Consider the following 19,755-nt stretch of genomic DNA (forward strand, 5'->3'; position numbering starts at 1 on the left):
TGGTACACACTGGCCCTTTATGTTTTGAGCCTCTTGAAGGCACCCCAACATGGTTGCAACACATGACCCCTTCACAAAGGTTACAAACACACGTCTCAGTCAAATTACAATCTGATACTAATGGGAAGGCTACAACCCCTGAGGTTTGTGTCAGCCATTCATCCTGAGTGATGTATGTTATGTGTAATATAAATATGGAAGTTATTAAAGTAATATGAAACTATCCGTTTGTTTTAAGCAGTTTTGCAGCTGATTTTATCACTCACTGTATATGTAACTTATTCTTCTATTATTCCCTGTCTATGTTCCAGTTTAAGTTGTTGCTATGACCACTGTCCCAAATTTCCTGTTTCAGGGTGGCACCTTTCTCATGCAGCATCCTATGGAGCCACCCTTGTATACAAGCACTAGAGTTTCATCTTTCTGTACTATGTGATTCAATAGAAACACTCAACCCCACAACCTAGGATGGCAAAGCACTCCCCAGCCACTTTCCTTTTCTCCAAGCTAACAGGCTGGTTCTAAGGTGCACTGTCCACTGATATCTTTTTCCTGTGAAGACCAGACATTCAGGGAAGTGACACTAAGAGAGAAGGGGAAAGCTGGCAAAGTTTTATTTTATTGTTCTCAATGTGTTAAGCTAAAAAAAACCCATTGAGGGTCTAAAGTGTTACTAAACCCAAGACTCTGCATTCACTATATCTGGTACACAGACAGTACACATAACATGGAAGGACAATTATTTTAGTAAATATAAACTGCTAAATACCTTCTCTCATCAGCAGTATATAGTAGTCTTGTGACTTCTATCAGTGTCCAGCAGAGCACTGGTTAAAGCTTGTAGGAGGAGCTGCAGGACTCCTGACCCCCTGTCGGGAAAGTGCTGATCACACGCACTCTCCCAAATAAAAAAAAAACTCAGTAGCAATAAACACTAAACTGAGCATGTGCAGAGTGACTCCTAGAGCTTTGTACTATCAGCAGATGGATGTGGGACAGTAGAAGAAGGGGACGATCAAAGAAGACAGGATCAAACAGCCATTTATTTTAGTAAATATAAATTGCTAAATACCTTTTCTCATCAACAGTTAGAGCAGTCTTGTGACTTCTATCTGTGTCCAGCAAAACACTGGTTAAAGCTTGTAGGAGGAGTTTTCATTCTCCCCTGATTTTCCTATAAGGCTGCAGGACCCCTGACCCTCTGTCTGGACAGTACTGATCACATGGACTCTCCCAAATAAAAAAAAAACTCAGTAGCAATACACACTAAACTGAGCATGTGCTGAGTGACTCCTAGAGCTTTGTACTGTCAGCAGATGGATGGGGGACAGTAGAAGAAGGGGAGGATCAAAGAAGACAGGATCAAACAGCCATTTTACACAATGCAGAGGATTAACCCCTTAGGTTTCACAGTGAGTATAACAAGCATAATTTATTGCATATACATACTGATTTTACTGTTGTGAGTTTATTAACACTTTAATACTACTTTAATCTATTTAATCGTGGAGTTTATAAATTACAGTATCGGCATTGTGCCTGACCAGGAAACTGTTACGTGACAAATGTACCTGTTTCTATATAGCTGCTCTATCCACAATGTGCAGATAATACAACTACATAGGTCTTCAGCAGCGACATACACTAACCTAGACACAAAGCTGTGACCGGATCATCTCCCCACGTCGATGTGTCATCTGAGTAGCGGTGCTGTTGGTATGTGTGAGTTCTCTTTGTCTTGACCAGAAAAGACCGAGGCATTTTCCTGCAGCAAAAAAAGAGGTTTACAAGTAAGTAACACAACAGTTAACTAAAGCCTACAAGCTCAAAGCTTCAGTCTTTCAGGCAATTTTGTGAAGGACCATTCTATCAGATTTTTTGATGACCCCATAACCCCTTTTGCTCTAATGTTTGTAACACAGCAGAGTGATTCCCAAAAACACCCAGGTGCGGTGGATTGCACAGAACTTAGATGGAGGTCATCTTTGTTGACCCTCCGATCCTAACACAGTTTTTTCCTGGATAGTACGGTCAGTTTATTGAATTTGATTCCTTGAACCTAAAGAGCACCTGACTTAGTCTTAAAACCAGGGCTGCTGTTAGAAACCACGGGGCCCCATACAGCCAACCTGATCCCCCCCCCCCCAAAAAAAAGCACATTTTACAGTTATGAATGAACACAGTGAGTGATCAGTATCAATCACTAATTGAACCGATCCCCTGTATGGCTCTTTCTGAAGCAGCTGAAAGCCAACAGGCTTGGTGGCTTTCAGCTGCTGCATAGAGAGCCATACAGGGGATATGTTCAAGTAATCCCCCCCCCCCGCTGTGCTGATCAACTTCCCTTCCCAGATCCAATTCACCCCCCTGCTGAAATGGGCCCCGTACAGGAGGACTGGCGATATCCCCTTATCCACGGCCCTGATTAAAACATTTAAAACCTTGTGCCATCTGCAGTTAGTCTACAAATCAGTCCCCAAGGAGTCGCCTTGGATCCAGGGTGTACAAGGGGCTTCAACCACTCTTGAAGCCAATGTTAAGCTAGGTTCACACTAGCCCACACGCTGTGGGCTGGTTGCAGGTGTGGGAATAGATGTAATTCCCACACCAGCAACCACCCGCATCCCGCTTCTCTTGTCATTCTGAATGGCACCCCCCACGCATCTCATCCCGCAGCTTGATTGCGGAATTAATTGTCATTTGTGGTGAACATTCTCGCTGTCTTTATTTTTGATTATATGAATTGGAATTGTTTTGCACAGTACTTATCAGTAGTAATTAGAGGGATACACAAATTATCTACCACTGAGAGGGGTGCTCACAATGGTCAGTTTTTATGTATGTATGTAAAAGCTTTGCCCCCCCTTCCCTCTTGCCGTAATTAAAAATGCTTAAAAATGTCATTAATTCATTAGCTAATTCCATCTAAATCTGCAAGTGTCACTAATACTACTTTCTCTGCAGATTGACAATGCTGCTGTGAAAAGGTGTTTTACTCAACCATCCAGAGTGAAGACTAAGACCCCAAGGCCCGGATCACATCAATGCATTTTTTAGTTCTTTTTGCAAAAACGCACTACAGTCCACTTAACATGGCCTCCTATGGGACACGTTCACATCTATGCTTTTTTGAGCAGCTGTGTTTTTGTGTGTTTGGGTTTAACAATGCTTTAAGTTCTACACTACACTCTTTTCTGTGTTACACCATTTACATAGTTTTCTATGTAATACAAATTCCATTTTCCTGGTACATTATTTCCTTTAACCTTTTCTCTTTACTTGGCAACAATGCATTTTCCTTCTTTACTTTACATGTGAAGCCAAATTCCACCTTTATGACGAATCCAAAATTGTAGGGGAGAACAATATTTACTGTACATATTATTCATTTTGTTCTTATTTGTTCCCTTTTTTGGTTTCTCGCACTTTTATAGGTTCCTGGATTATCAATGGAATGCCATGCTTATGACTATTCTTCTAGTCATCAACTCGACTGTACTGACACAGAGAGTGTAAGCTGTCCCCTCCATCCTCTCTGCCTCCATTCTCTGTATGTCTTTAGCTATGAATCTGATCTTAATAATATGATATTAAGGCTAGTCGGTAGATGGCACAACCACAGCTGGCCTAAGAGATCAAGATCTGGCTTTGGTGGAGACACAAATAGTGATACAAACAATTGTTGAGATTTTGCTCTATTTTACTGTTGACTTTGTTTTGTCTAGCACATTACTAAGGGCCTTCTCTAAGAACCAATAGTTTTCTAACAGAATACCTTTTAAATACCTAAATCATAATATATGTATACCATCCATTCTCATCCAGGGTTCCGTGGAATCCTATGGTTCCTCCATAGTTTGCTGGGGATACCTTACGTTGTGGGTGATTGACCTCCCATCTGAATGTGCCTGTATAGTTTTGGGTCCAAACCCACTTGGCAAATCCAGTGCCATAACACCAATGATCTTTTTTTAGCTGTCTGTAAGGGTGGCATTCTGACCACCAATGTAAAGGAAACAATCTTCCCACATCATCAATGTAAGGGGCATTATTTCAATTGACCCCAGGTATATCAATTTTAGCAGGGATTCCCCAAGACCTAAAAATGATTTCAAGAGTTCCTTCTCAAAAATGGTTGAGAAGGCTGATATACTGTATATCGTCAATGGTGTACATGTGACTGTGGCACATCCAGAATTGCCAGTAGTGCCAACCAATCAAGCAGTGATACTGAGTATTATAAACACTATACTTTAGGTGATCACTGGAAAAACATTGTAAAAACTGATATTTGTTGCTGGAAAGCTAAATTGCCTGTTTTCTCAGAGGGGTTATGGTAGTTGTCTGACATCTCTACCAGAATTTCTAGGTTTACCATACTGTCAAAAACATTAGAAAGCAAAAGAGTGTTACCTTTCACTGATGCACTTTTCATAATGCAGATAATTCACACGCATGGGAATCACTAAGGCAAAAGAGTAACACCTTTGGTGTGTTCTAGTGGAAGGAGCAAATTAACGCAAGGAAAGTTTCATCACTAGAGTCTCAGACAAATGCAAGAAGTTGGTGGGTTTCCACAAAGTTGTATTTGTAGTAAAATATGAGTTTTAGGTGTAATTTGCCTTTATATCTCTTGTATATAAATGCAGAAATCTCAGAATTAAATTTTTGTTTCAACTCAGGTTTAGACAAACTGCACAGAAGACTTTGGGGGTCTCTATGTAGCCTCCGGTCAGACATTAATGGTGGAGACACAGGTGCATTCTGTAAGCACAATTTTACTTACATTTCATCTAATAATATGAATGGCTACCAAAAGCTTGCACTCTATCCGAACATGTACATTTGATTTTAGCTTACATTGGTTAACAAATCCTATGGCCAAAATAAACTACTGGAAAATGACTGTTATTAGGTGTAGTAAATTAAAGGTTAGCTACAAGCAAAAAGTAAATTCAGTCAATGAACTACTATCCAGCAGATATTTCAATAGTGCTAAAACCAGAAAGTTTGAGCAATTTACCTTTGATAATTAATTTGATCATTATATAAGGATTTGCATCCAGATTAATCAGGATTCTCATGCTGAATGTGGATAAATCTTGAAGCTCTTGTCGTATGATTTCCTTTCATACTCCAGTGTGAGTGATGCTGGACCCAGGTAAGACACTATTTAACATGTTCAAATTTAGGACATTTCTCAAGGTAAGGAGACTGACAGCTAAGGATGCCCACATAAGGATGCGAGGATCTGAGATCTTCACATGCATGCTCTTTGGCAGTTTGTGGCTAGTTGTGAACCTCCAGCCTCCTCAATAATGAATGGGAGTTCCTGCAGAGAAAAGCGGACACATACAACAGTATTTTGGTCCATGGACATGCTCTGTTATCTACCGTGGTCTGCAGGAACCTCCACCTTTTCACACCTTTTTGAAGAGGGAAGATTAGATCCCATAACATGGGGCCAATGTGTATGACAACAAGCTTTCCCAAGGTCAGAATGGTTCACTATCACCACTATGGTAGTCCTTAAGAGTCCATGTCATGTTCAAATGTCAAGACTCTTTGGAGTTTATTTACTAAAGCTGGAGAGTCCAAAATCAGACTCCCTTCTGCATAGAAACCAATCAGCTTCTAACCTCAGCTTGTTCAATGAAGCTTTGGCAATGAAACCTGGAAGCTGATTGGTTTCTATGCAGAAGGGAGTCTGATTTTGGACTCTCCAGCTTTAGTAAATAAACCCCTTTATGTTCACCATTGCCTTTCATCTATCTCTCTAAGTCTCAAAGTCTATTTATTATGTGGATGAGCTTTGCATGCTAAGTATAACAGAAGAAAAGACAAAGAAAATATGATTGCAATTGTTGTCCATAGTGACCATTAAGAATTCTTGTTTAATTCACAATAAAAAAAGGCCAATCCTGCCTTGATACCATCAGCATCAGTTCCACATTTGTTCTCATTTTCTTTTCTTGTGTGTTAATGAATCCAACCCATTATTTCAGCAGTAGTTCGAGAAGCCTGAGAGAGTCCATTGAAACACAAATAGAAAAAGACTCCACAAATCTTTATATGTTAAACAACGATGGAAGTAAGGTACATGAAATGGTAATATGGTGTTGATATCACACTCTATCTTTTGGAAACCGTTGACCCTACAGGCATCAGTGAAGTCATAAGACGCCTCCAGGGAAGCAAATATGTATACACTGAAAAATACACTGTAATTTCCATGAACTTCAGGAAAATAACAATAACTGCAATTTAAATTAGTTATGTATTTATTGAAACTAGTTCTTTAATACATTGTGTATGCTAGTATAAGTCATTTAATCCATTTTTGTACTAGCTTCCAAAAATCAGCTAAACAGCAGGACAGAAACAGAAAAAAGAAGGATCAACAGGGTAAGCTAAATAGTCTTTTTGCATTGCAAAGTGCTGTCAATGCAACACTGGGAGCTTGCTGAGGGGAGCAGGAAATTGAGTGAGCAGAGGAACTCATTAGCACAGTAATGTTTCTTCACAATCCAATCAGCTGGCAGGGGGTGGTTCAGTGACCAAGTTGTATTGTTAAAGGGCAGTTAGGAGAAGTGAGGTCACGAACTAAGCTATACTGTATGCAGGAGTGTCTGGATCACAAGACTCATTGAACAGAATTTAAATATTTTGGTAGCCAAGACAGTTTTATGTGTAATATTTAAGCGGTTTAATTAGTTGTTGGCCTGGGGTTTAGCATAAAGTGTATTTTTACCAGCCGCCATATATGTGCATAGAACCCAGGTGTATGATAATAATGTTCCCTCATCATTGTCTCTCTGGCAGCTTGTGTAGTGTTTGCTGTGTGTTATCACATAGCTGTTATCTCTAAATCTGCATAATCTTGAAACAGGTCTGAGAAAAATGAGCTTTTGTTGGCACCAGACTTGATTTTAGCAAGAACTCATTTGTTTGACATTTGCATTTGTCCTGCAAGGATTTAGCATTGTTCTAATCATGCACACTACAGCATTGATCTATGGGGCTGGCTGGGGGCCCGAAGACAAACTTCTGCTTGTTTTTGGAAACAAATACAGGAGAATGTCTAAAAATAAAGCCACGGGGCAGTGGGTGGATTCATGGTTAAAGGGAATCTGTCATTGACAACATCATTGGATATTTTGTAGAAGCCAGGTATTCTACTTTTATTCTATGAGAAATAAATGACTATGGGCCCTGAATGAGCGTTCACATGGAAAAAAATTATAGGCAGGTTGGGGAACCTAGCAGACTTCCCTGACCCCTGGACTATCTGCATGCAGCCAATTAAGACTGGCCATAGATAATTTGAAAATTGGTCAGTTTAGCCAGGACCAGCCAAATTTCAGCCTATCGATCAGTGGAGGAATCCTCACTGTCAGAATACAATAGCACAGAGAAGAGGATTCCTCCATCCACCTTGGATGGGGGAATCCATTTGTTCTTTTTTGATCAGCCTGCTGACTAATCAAATAAAAAAATCCACCTCTGGCCCGGTTAACTCTTCCATTGACCTTAAAGTGCCACTAAACTCTCTATGTATTCTATTCAAATATGTATTCCTAATTCAAAAAAGTATTGGCGCCCAAAGAGTTTCTTTTTTTTTTATGTTGTGATCTGACTTCTTGTTCGCAAGTGGCTATACTCCTTCTCCATGGTCCCACTGTATGTGGGAATGTAGCTCCCAAGATGGGATAAGATAACATAGATATTGCCATCACACCAGGGATCTTCAAGTAACATCTAAATACTTTTATTCAAAGTGATCACATCACAGCAGAAGAGTTCAACGGTTTGGTGTCATGTAGGACCTCTTCATGTGGCATGTGATAAGTGCATACAGTAGTGCAAGAACATTTAGGGTGTTATTTACTAGAACTGGAGAGTGCAAAATCAGGTGCAACCCTGTATAGAAACCAATCAGATTCCAGGTTTTATTGTCAAAGCTTAATTGAGCAAGCTAAAGTTAGAAGCTGATTGGATACCATGCACAGCTGCACCAAATTCCGAGTGTACCAATTTTAGTAAATCTCCCTCTTAAAGTACTATCCATCAATCATAGAGTAGAAAGCCTACCCCAGACCTTTGACACCATATGACATCATAAATCCTGTCAAAAGTACTGGAAAGCCAACAGTAAACAATAAATACTCCTGTCTGTATAATTCACATGAAAGTAAGCCATCAGTAATAAAAAGGGTACTGGGTAGGGATGTTCGCTACAGTGGGTGCCCAGTACCATGCCTCTATGATAACGCACATTGCTGATCGGACACATCCAGGGCCGGATTAAGAGCATCACGGGCCTTGTGCCAAGGATTTTGCTGTGTCTTTTTATATAAATACATAAAATGAAAATGCAAATAATGTTTTGTTAAAACAAATTAAATTAAATAAGAGGGGGGGGGGTGAGAGAGATGGAGGTGAGAGAGAGAGGTGGGGGAGAGAGTGGAGGAGAAGGGGACAAGAGAGAAGGGGGTGAGAGAAAGGGGGGTGAGAGAGAGGGGGTGTGTGAGAGAGAGGGAGGGGGTGAGAGTGAGGGATGAGATAGGGGGTGAAAGAATGGGAGTGGAGAAAGGGGGGGGTGAGAGAGAGGGGGATGAGAGAGAGAGGGGGATGAGAGAGAGTGGGGGAGAGAGAGAGTGGGGGGTGAGAGAGAGGGGGCAGTCAGTATGTCTTTTATTGTGGACTTCTCTTGAGAAGGTGGGGTGAGAGAGGGGGTGAGAGAGGGGAGAATAAAAGAGGGGGTTGTCAGTATGTCTTCTATGGTGGGCTTTTGTTGAGGGGGGGTGGGGGGGTTGTCAGTATGTCTTCTATTAGGAGAGAGAGGGTGAGAAGGGAATGGGGGGGGGGTGAGAGAGAGAAAGGGGGTGAGAGAGAGGAGGTAAGAGAGAGAGGGGAATGAAAGAGAGAAGTGGTGAGAGAGAGAGAGGGGGTGGTCTGTATGACTTCTATGGTGGGCTTCTGTTGAGAAGGTGGGGTGAGAGAGAGGGATGAGGGGGGGAGAAATAATATGAGTGAAAAGAGGGGGTGTGAGAGAGAGAGAGAGAGAGAGAGAGAGGGGAATGAAAGAGAGAGGGGTGGTCAGTATGTCTTCTATGGTGGGCTTCTGTTGAAAAGGTGGGGTGATAGAGACAAAGAGAGAGATGGGGGTGAGAGAGAGAGGGAAGAGAGAGAGTGGGTGGTCAGTATGTCTTTTGTGGTGGGCTTTTGTTGAGGGGGGGGAGAGAGAGGGGGGTGGTCAGTATGTCTTCCATTAGGAGCTTCGGCTAACAAAATGGTCTGCTCTGTATCACCTTCACCATCACCTTTACTACTTAGTACACCCCCAACCACACAGCACACCTAGTGGTGGAGAAGGTGGAGCCCGACATTCTGGTCTGGCCTCTTCATCCTTGCCAGCTTGAGATAACCTATCAAGAGGCTGCAAAAGTAGAATCCTCACCCATATTCTCTCTCAGCTACTAAGGGTGGTGGGCGGAGTTTGCCAGCTACAATGAAAGTGGGGGTGACAGAGAGGGGTGTTGGGGGACAAGCATGGCTTAATTGAGCAAATAGGGTGCATATCTGGTGCACCATTAGCGCCTAACTTCCGCACACCCTGTGCCCCATTAGCGCCTACTTTCTCCCTACAGCTCTCCATCCAGCTTCTCTCACAATGGATGACAAACCTCGCTCACCACCTGGAGAACTAGAGCACCGCCCCAGAGGACTTTTAGCAAATCAGGAAGCGGTAAGGAATTTCTGCCCCTATTCAATTCTAGGGGCAGTGGTGGTGGGCAGGGTTTGTCAGCTATAGTAAGAGAGAGAAGCGAGACAGGGCACTGGAGGTGCCAATTAGCCATGGCCTGTTTTTTCTTGGCGGCTGGGCCTATATTAAGGTAGGGGCCTGGATCTGCAACTCCAATAGCCCTTACGTTAATCCAGCCCTGGACACATCTATCAGATGAGGGAGGCAGGGGCAACACATCCCCTCCTCACCACCTGTTAAACGCACTGGGGTCGCTTTGCAGAGGAGCAGCAGTGCCTATTGCACCTGTGAATGAGCCCTTTGTTGTAATCGACAGCTGCACCATAAGGGCTTGTTCACTTGGGAGGAGGTAAACCCCTGCAGCTGAATCATGGTTTTACTGCCCCCCAATCCCTACCCCCTTTAGCTGCTGAGGCAGCAGCCAAAGGTGTACACATGTCGCAGCAGGAATTACACCCTTTGTTGCTTATGGTGGGTGCTACTGCCTGTCAACCCAAGACCCATTCAAATAAATGAGGCCACTGCCCTGCAACTGCATTCTTCTGTGGGGTCCAAGGAGTAAAGCAGGGGGTGAAAAAGCAACACACCACTGACTGTTTAACCCCTTGTTTGCTGTATTGCACAAGGTTGCAGGGCAATTGCAGAGTAGCCTCATTCAAATGAATGGGTCATGCATGGCAGGTGCTACACCCACCAACCATGACAGGGCATAGGAGCAGCACGACAGAGGAAACATCAACTTATGTGGCTCCTGCTCCAGACTACAGCTCCAACCTTACAAATAGTTCCTCTGCACTGCACTCTGTTTGATGCTTTAGGATGGCGGATCAGCTACTACTGGACCTACTGGACCTACTGGACCTACTGGTTGTTGACCCCTGGCCTGGACTGTCTGCATGCAGCCACCTAACTCTTCAATGCCCTTAAAGTGATACTAAACTCTGGTTTAAAAACATATATTCTGTTCAAGTATGTAAAATTGCACTCAGCCTCCTAAAATGTACTGACTTGTAATGGCTTTTGGGTGTGACTAGAAAGCACAAGCAAGGATGGCAATGGGCACATGACAGAGTGCCCAGTAATGGGTTTAATCTTTGATAGCTCTGGAGTTTGTCTTTAGTGACTTATAGTGAAATATCAGGAAAACAGCTAAATACAGAGCATACCAACATAATAGCATAATAACATACTAAACACATACTGTATATTCAGTGCTTTACCTGCTAAAGGATTTGTAATTCTATTCAGGCAGGCAGGTGACACAGGTAGTTACCAGCTAAAGTGGACATTTCAGTAATTTGATTATATTTCTGACATGTCACAATTTAAGGCAACAGTATAATTTTTCATAAAATATTCACCTTTTATCATCTAAAAGCCATCCTTGAATGGCTGAACAGTGAAGTTCCTCTTTAAAGCTTGAATTTTTAGCTAGGTTTCTAATTCAGACAACATAGCTCATGACCATTGAAAAGCCTGGTCATGACTGTGATTGGATAGTGAAGGAGCAGCGGTTCACCGATAGGGTCATCTCTGTGCTCTCTCCTCAAAACAGCAAGCTGCATTTTTTAGGTTCAGAGAACTGTGCAATAATTGCAGAGATGCTTTATCTTCTCCCAGTTCTGATACATAGGGCGTTACATGAGACTTGTACAGACCAGGAGTGGAATGACAACTCATGGGGCCCCTGGGCAACAGGGGATCATGGGGCCCCTGTGTCCTTTCCAAACTCGAAAAAGCCTATGAAAAAGGTATCATGGGCATCTCATAGGGCCCCCTACTGACCCCGGGCCCTCGGGCAGTGCCCGAGTTTCCAAATGGTCAGTCCACCCATGGTACAGACTTAGATTCTATGATGTTGAAGGTGAACAGTACCAGCTAGGCATCTCCTAGCAACATCCTTAGCAACTTCCTAGGAGCTTTCCAGTGTAAAGTACATGGCCTTCACATAGAGCAAGGATTAATTCAAATTTGGTCAAAGCTGCACAGGTTGTTGTTATCTACAGATGTCCCTTAAGCAGGCCGTACATGGGTCGAATTCCAAATGTTTTTTCAATCGAAAACGTTGTTCGTTTTGTAATCTGATGGTGCCACCAATGATTTCGAAAATCGGTCGTTTTTCACAAATTTTCCAACATGCCCGATAAACGAAATGGAGAGGAACCACAAAAATCGGCTGGTGCCACTGCCCCACTAACAGAGCGAAAATCGGTCCATTACTCTTAGGTCTGATTTGTTTGGAAATCGACCCATGTATGACAAGCCTTATCTGCATAGGCAGTTTTTTGGTAAAGGTGAATTAAAGAAGAGCTTTAGTCTAAATTTAAAAATTGTCGAGAAGAATTAATTTTTTTGTTGTTGCAGAATAGACATACTGGACCAATAAACTAAGGCTGCTTTCACACTGATCCATTTTTCTTCAGCTTTTGCATTATAAAAAGTGGAATAAAAAACGTGTGACCATGTAATTCTATGGAACGCTTCACGCTGATCAATTGTGGGTCCCTTGCGTTTAGTAAAATCCTGTTTGTTGAAATTTTGGTGCAGGTTTGGTGCACCTCCCCATTGAATTACAAGAAAGACATGGCAAAAACGCATCAAAAAAGCAATCGTGTGGCATTTTTAATTTGGTTTTTGAGACACATGTCCTGAGTAAAATGCACTGAAAACACGGCAAAAACGCATATACATTTTTGTAATGCATTTTTGCTGCAGATCAGTGTGAAAGTAGCCTAATGCTAGTGCTCCAAATATTTGGCACACAGAAACCTTTTTGTAAGCACCAATAAATAGTTCAACTTGAAGGGTATGAAATGAAAGATGTGACTAGTGTGGCAATTGTAAAAAAAATTAGATTTTTTTGCTCAAAAATTTTGACAATCTGCGTCAAATAAATAATGGGACAGAAAATTAGTTTGTCATTACTTGGTGTAAAAGAGGAGTGTGCTAAGAGTTGATGGTGCAAAACAGTAACACATTCTACAATGCGCTAAATAAACTATATGTGCTGAGACATTATAGTTTATTTGACATGCAATGCGCCAAATCCACATTGCTCAACAATGTTTGTTTATCTGGCCCTCTATGTCTTTTCTGCAGTAAAGGATTCTTACATTTCCTTTTCGTAAATTTCTAAAACAGTTTGATGCTCAGTGTAAAATCCTTGCAAGTGCCGGGATGAATGAATTCTCATGCAAATGTGTGGGAGTTAGGTCATCCCAGCCAGGCCAATCAAGAAGACTAAAGATTCCAGCCCAAGAAGAAGCCAACAAGAAGACCTGCGAGGAGCACATGGACATTACATCGCTGGAAGGGAGGTGAGTATGGATCCACTATAATAGGCGTCTCCGAACTACGGCCTGTGAGTCACATCCAAGTTTTTAACTCGCCTGCAGCTAGGGTCAGTGGTATACCCTCAATGTGCACAGATAGAGGATTAAGGTCAGCAAAGGCTGCCTATGGCCTCCACCTGATGGGGACACTGATGTAAGGTTGGACACCAATGGGGACCCTGATGTAAGGGGGGTACTCTGATGGGGACACTGATGTAAGGTTGGGCTCTAAATGAGACCCTGATGTAAGGAGGGAACTCTTAAGGCAGAATGTGATCTAACAGGGGCTCTGGGATACCCCGATGTAAGGGGGACTCTGATAGGGACACTGCTGTAAGGTTGTACTCTATTTGGGACCCTGATGTAAGGGGGGATGCTGTTTGGGACACTGATGTAAGGTTGGGCTCCAAATCGGACCTTGATGTTAGGGTTGGTGACTTCTAAGGCAGACTGTGATCTAAGGGGGGCTCTGGGCAGACCCTTATGTAAGGAGGGCTCAGAAGGGGACACTGATGTAAGGTTGGACTCCAAATAGGACCCTGATGTAAGGGGGGAACTCTTAAGGCAGAATGCGACGTAAGGGAGGCTCTAGGAGACCCCAATGTAAGGGGGACTCTGATAGGGACACTGATGTAAGGTTGTACTCTACTTGGGACCCTGATGTAAGGGGGATGCTGATTGGGACTGAAGTAAGGTTGGACTCCAAATAGGACCTTGATGTAAGGGTTGGAGACTTCTAAGGCAGACTGTGATGTAAGGGGGGCTCTGGGCAGACCCTGATGTAAGGAGGGCTCTGATGGGGACACTGATGTAAGGTTGGACTCTAATTGAGACCTTGATTTAAGGGGCATACTCAGATGGGGACACCAATGTAAGATTGGACTCTAACTGGGACCCTGATGTAAGGGGGGACTCTTAAGGCAGACAATGATGTTAGGGGGACTCTAATAGGAACACTGATGTAAGGTTGGACTCTAATTGAGACCTTAATTTAAGGGTGTACTCTGATGGGGACACTGATGTAAGGTTGGGCTCTAAATGGGACCCTGATGTAAGGGGGAACTCTTAAGGCAGACTGTGATGTAAGGGGGGCTCTGGGAGATCCTGATGTGAGGGGGTCTCTGATAGGAACACTGATGTAAGGTTGGACTCTAATTGGGACCCTGATGTAAAGGGGACACTGATGGGGTCACTAATGTAAGGATGGACTCTAACTGGGACCCTGATGTAAGGGGCGTACTCTGATGGGGACAAAAAAAATGATGCAGACATTAACGGATCTAAACAGATGATCATCAGTTTTCATCTGCTAGTCCATAGAAATACATGGGTGTCCATTTTTCATCTGTAAATGGACAGATGAAAAACGGACATACGGAACACCCGTGTGAAAGGACCGTTAGAGAGTTTGCTAGACAATAGTGATCACTGACTAATTTTACTTGTTCCCTGGCACTGTTCTTCACGTTAAGTGCAAAATCATGCATTATGAGCCAGCACAAGGGTGTCATAAAAACATGAAAATGTTAAATGCCTTTGGAGAATGCCCAAAAATAGTCATTTTAAAAAGTGAAAACTATTTAAAAAACCATCCTGATTTGGTTTACCATATTTAAAAAAAATAAATATAAAAAATAGATAAAAATAACATGCCCTGGTACACATATAAACAATAAACAAATTTAAAATATGTTTTCTAAAAAAGTATTATATCTGAAGGTGCACTTGGCAGCACTTTATCAACTTGTCATACGCAGCGATGCACCCTGTGCACCACCACCAGTCGTTACAGAATTTTGCACATTTTTCAAACAAACGCTTAGAGGACAATTGAAAGGGGTTTCTAAAACCTGTTAGTCTTCTCTAGAGTGAGTTTGCTTGCTTCATACGCAAGATATTTTATTGTATTTTATTATTATACTGTCAATTAAAAATGGTATATTTAAATTTATGTATTGATGTGAATAACTAAAATGTACTTCTTGGAATACCCACACTTGTCTAAAAATGATTACTGCATGTCCTGTGTCATATGTGCTAATAATCAATATCATAATCAAAAATAAACTAGATAAGAGATAACACTTGACTAATAGGAAAAATTAAAACAACATTCTAGATCAGCCTTTCTCAACCTTTTCAACACAGAGGAATCCTTGAAATAACTTTCCAGTCTCAGGGAATTCCCGCTAAAAATGACTATCTACAACTCATGATACATTAGTGTGATGGGCAGTGGGAAGAATGCTCCTTATATTTGTGGTCCTTGGGAAGAATTACCCCCTTACAGATAGCAAAAAGTATCACTGATGTCAGTGGGAACTTATCTGAGAGGAAAACATAGTTCATTGCTCAAGAAACCCCTAGCAACCTCTGGAGGATCCCTTGTGTTCCATGAAACCCTGGTTGAGAAACCCTATGCTAGAGCACTCTTTCTCATCTGGGGGTTCTTTGAGCAATAAACAGTGGCAAAATGCCTGCACTGAACCACCAATGCCAGGCGGGGCAATTTTCCATGGACCATTAATATAGGCGGTCACTTCTACACTGATTCTTTGAATACCCACATTTGTCTACAAATTATTACTTGCGCATCCTGTGTCATATACATTATTAATCAACTGTAGACTTAGGATATCATAATCTGGCATACAAAAATAAACTAGATAAAAGATTTGACAAATTTGACAAATAGGAAAAATTAAAACAACATTTTAGATCTTCCTTTCTCAAGTAGGGTCCCCCAATGAGGATGCTGAGGGTTCTTTGAGCAGTGAACAGTGGCAAATTGTTATCCTGCCTACACAGACCACCAATGCCAGGTGGGGCAATTTTTCATGGACCACCAATATAAGAGGTCACTTCACTTCACATGTTCGGGGACACCACATTTCTCACAGCATTTATTTTGTTAATATTATTTCTTATTTAATTATTTATTTACTGAAAATAACTTTGCTGTATATGGCAGATAAGTGTTGAAAAAAATCTGGGTGTCAAATACTCCAAGTACACCATTTTTTTTTATGTAAAACTTTCTACAACTTAGTAATTATGCTAATGTACAACATGCTGTAGTTATAATAGTTTTTAGCAGGGATTCTCTAAGGACCTGTAAATTACAGGTTTCCTTTGGGGTAAAGAAAATGAAAAAGGCTGTTATAGAGCAGGTATAACATGCCGTTATAACTACAGCAATTATAGTTAAAAAACAAAATAATAATAATAATAATAATTATTATTATTATTATTATTATTATTAATAAAAATAACTATACATAACATTTTGAAGTGCAAAATTAAAAAAAAAGGTTTTGTTTTAGTTTTTTGGGGGATTTTTTGCAGGTCATACAAAGAAAAGCTCCTAGAGCTCCTTCTCCTAGAATTTTTCTCCTAGAATTACTGTACTAACCAAATTTATGAAAATAAGAACAATGGAAATTATGAATTTTATTAATAACTTAACATATTTTAATGCTTCACAGTAAAGATACAATTCTATCATATTTTAGACCCTTTTCTCTTACATATTTTTTTTATCTGTACATGTGGTTTTTTTTTTTTGCTGATGAGCTCAGTGCTTTTTGTAAAGACAGTGGAGTTTGTAGCTGTCATACAAAATTGTTAAAATCCATAAAAAATTAGAAGAATACAATTTAAAAAAATAAAATTTTACATGCTTAATTCTATATTATTCCAGTAGAAAAACATGATTTTAGAAAGGAAATTAGAAAAGGCATAGCCCAATTCTCTTTACAACATGCTTTAGTATGTCTCAGAGGTATGATAAAGTACGATAAAGAAAAAGCAAATAAGATGATTTGTATTCAAAAATACAAATTATTATTCCAAAGAAAGATGAATTTAACAAAAAAATGCAAAAATATACTGGTATTTGAAAATATTTTAGAAGCAGCACAAAACTGAATAGTGTACAGTAATTATTACTATAGAGTACCTGTCTACTTCTCTTGACACAAGGATAATTACAGGATCTCGGTCTCCACTTGCTTGTGATGCGTACACACTGATGTGTAACCAAACTGTCCTCACACCCTTCTATCTGGCCCTTGCTTCTCACCCCGCCCTGATTTTTCAATCTGATTACTTGTGTCAAAATCTGGTGGAGTCACAGCCAATAAGGAAGCTCTGAGCAATGACAATATTTGCTTATCAAAACTCCAGCAGACTTGGAGGGTTGAGCACAACCTCTCCTTCAGTGTGTACGATAAACAGTCCCAAAAACTTTCTCTGAATTCTGTTTCTGCAGTTGGAGCTTATCAAAAACAGACAAATGCCTGCTGTTTTTTCTGTAAAAATGGTGATTTTTTTTTTCTGACAAGAAATAAAAATTAAAGGAGTTCTTTATTACAGGTAGAGAATCACTTTTCAGATTGGACTTTTCAGAGTTTTGTTCGTGGTTTTCAGTGCCAATAATTTGTTGCAGTTTATATCAACACAGCAATTTACGTACACTTTGTTTGAAAATGTTGATGTAATAGTTTTATCGCCATTAGTGCCCGTGTGATATTATTTTCACCGTTGTGGTATCCATCATAATATCAATTTTGCCTGACTTTGAAGTTTAGGGTAAGGTTTATTAGTTAGATTTAATTTGCGTTTAGGGGACATTTTTGGGTGAAGCTGGCACTGTATTTCGGTAACCATTCAGCACCTGTGATGTTAAGAAAATGTTTTGTATAAAAGCTGTTATGGTGGGGGATGTTGGCTGTTCCAATGGAAGAGGAGCGGTATAAGGGTACTACTTATTATTATTATTATTATACAGGATTTATATAGCGACAACAGTTTGCTCAGCGCTTTACAATATAACGGGAGACAATACAGCAACAATACAGTTCACTACAAGAGGGATAGGAGGGCCCTGCTCCTCGGAGCTTACAATCTAGGACTTGCACACTGTACTGATGTATGAACTTAAGATATTCCTGGCAGAAAAAAATGAGAGCATTGGATGTATAGCACTTGTGCATATTTGCATGTACACACTCATAAAAATTCTTCAAGCTCTCGTAGCCTCCCTAGCAGTCTGATTATGTCAGTATTTCTGTGCTCAAAGTGGTACTTTTTTTGCATGGAAATATGTATTTTTTTTATTGTAAGCCTGTAATTTTTAGGAATAACTCACTGAAATCTGTCCGAACAAGAGTCTAGTAAACATCCCGGGTATGTTAAAATTTGAAACACGAAATCATAAATTATAATTTAATAAATAATCATAAAAAAATAATACCGGTAATATAATAATAATATATTTAATTAAATAATATAATCAAATCAAAAACACTGAAATTTGAAATATAGCGCCAAGTTTGCACATCATTGAGAAAAGTCGCAAAATCGTTTTCAGTTTCTGATGACGAATTTCCCCACGAATCATTATCACTCAATTCTGCAAGTGGTTCTAATTTACTATCGCTGTTCTCTAGCTGGCCTAAAACCAGCTTAGCTGCCGTCCACAAAAATACAGGGTCTCACAGAGAACTTTGGAGCGGCTTCTAGGGCCAATTTAGACAGGAGCCAATTAACCTACCAGCATGTCTTTGGGATGTTCGAGGAAACCACGCAGGCACAGGCAAAACATGCAAACTCTATACAGATGGTGTTTTGGTTGAGATTCAAACTGATGACCAGGCCATAGGGCACACCGGCATTTGCCTGGTGGGCCAGGGCTTCCAGGCTTAAGAGGAGTGGCCTGTTTATGAATGGGCCACACAGCAGGAGGTAAGTGGCGACCGCGGTCTGGACGAAGCTAACACAGACTGCGGCCGCCTCTCACCTCCTGTTGTGTGGCTGTGCTCAAAGCAGGGCCAAGAGGAGGAGCGGCAGAGACAGCTCCAGACAACAAGCAGGAAGCACTGCTGACACACAGACACGTCCCCGGCCAGCCGCTGCACACACAGCCACACTGAAGGGACAACGTCGGCCTCTCTCCTTCACCGGCCGGCACACTGTTACAGCTCAGCGGAGGACTGGGCTGTCTCTTTGCTGGACAGGCTGTCTCTTTGCTGGATGAGCTGTCTCTTTGCTGAACGGGCTGTCTCTTTGCTGGATGAGTTGTCTCTTTGATGATCAGGCTGTCTCTTTGCTGGACATGATGTCTCTTTGCTGGATGGGCTGTCTGTTTGCTGGATGGGCTGTTTCTTTTCTGAACAGGCTGTCTCTTTGCTGGATGGGCTGTCTCTTTGCTGGGCAGGATGACCTTTTGCTGGACGGGCTGTCTCTTTGCTGGATGGGCAGTCTCTTTGCTGGATTGGCTCTCTCTTTGTTGAACAGGCTGTATCTTTGCTGGATGGGCTGTCTCTTTGCTGAATAGGCTGTATCTTTGCTGGATTGGCTGTCTCTTTGCTGAACAGGCTGTATCTTTGCTGGATGGGCTGTCTCCTTGAAGGACAGGCTGTCTCTTTGCTGGATGGGCTGTCTCTTTGCTGAACAGGCTGTCTCTTTGCTGGGCAGGATGTCTCTTTGCTGGATGGGCTGTCTCTTTGCTGTAAGAGCTGTCTCTTTGCTGGGCGGGCTGTCTCTTTACTGGCTGAGCTGCCTCTTTGCTGGATGAGCTTTCTCTTTACCGTATGGGCTTTCTCTTTACTGGTTGAGCTGTCTCTTTGCTGGATGGGCTGTCTCTGTGCTGGGCGG

The 19,755-nt window shown here is 41.5% G+C and overlaps 1 protein-coding gene across 2 annotated transcripts in view; it reads right to left on the reverse strand.

Annotated features, from left to right (window-relative positions):
- GFI1B (growth factor independent 1B transcriptional repressor) overlaps window positions 1–17,140 on the reverse strand; it is a 54,085-nt gene extending 36,945 nt beyond the window's left edge. Inside the window, exons 1-2 of one of the 2 annotated variants that reach the window (XM_089675081.1) lie at window positions 17,057–17,140; window positions 1,650–1,765 (exon numbers count right to left, since the gene is read on the reverse strand). In XM_089675081.1, the coding sequence (XP_089531207.1) occupies window positions 1,650–1,761 (112 nt within the window). In that variant the 5' untranslated portion in view covers window positions 1,762–1,765; window positions 17,057–17,140. The other variant, XM_089675082.1, reaches the window with a different exon arrangement.
- Between the last annotated feature and the right edge of the window lie 2,615 nt (window positions 17,141–19,755).

The sequence above is a fragment of the Staurois parvus genome, unplaced genomic scaffold (genome assembly GCF_062004578.1).
Source record: "Staurois parvus isolate SC_StPar_1 unplaced genomic scaffold, SC_StPar_1.0 ptg000154l, whole genome shotgun sequence".
Taxonomy (NCBI): Eukaryota; Metazoa; Chordata; class Amphibia; order Anura; family Ranidae; genus Staurois; species Staurois parvus.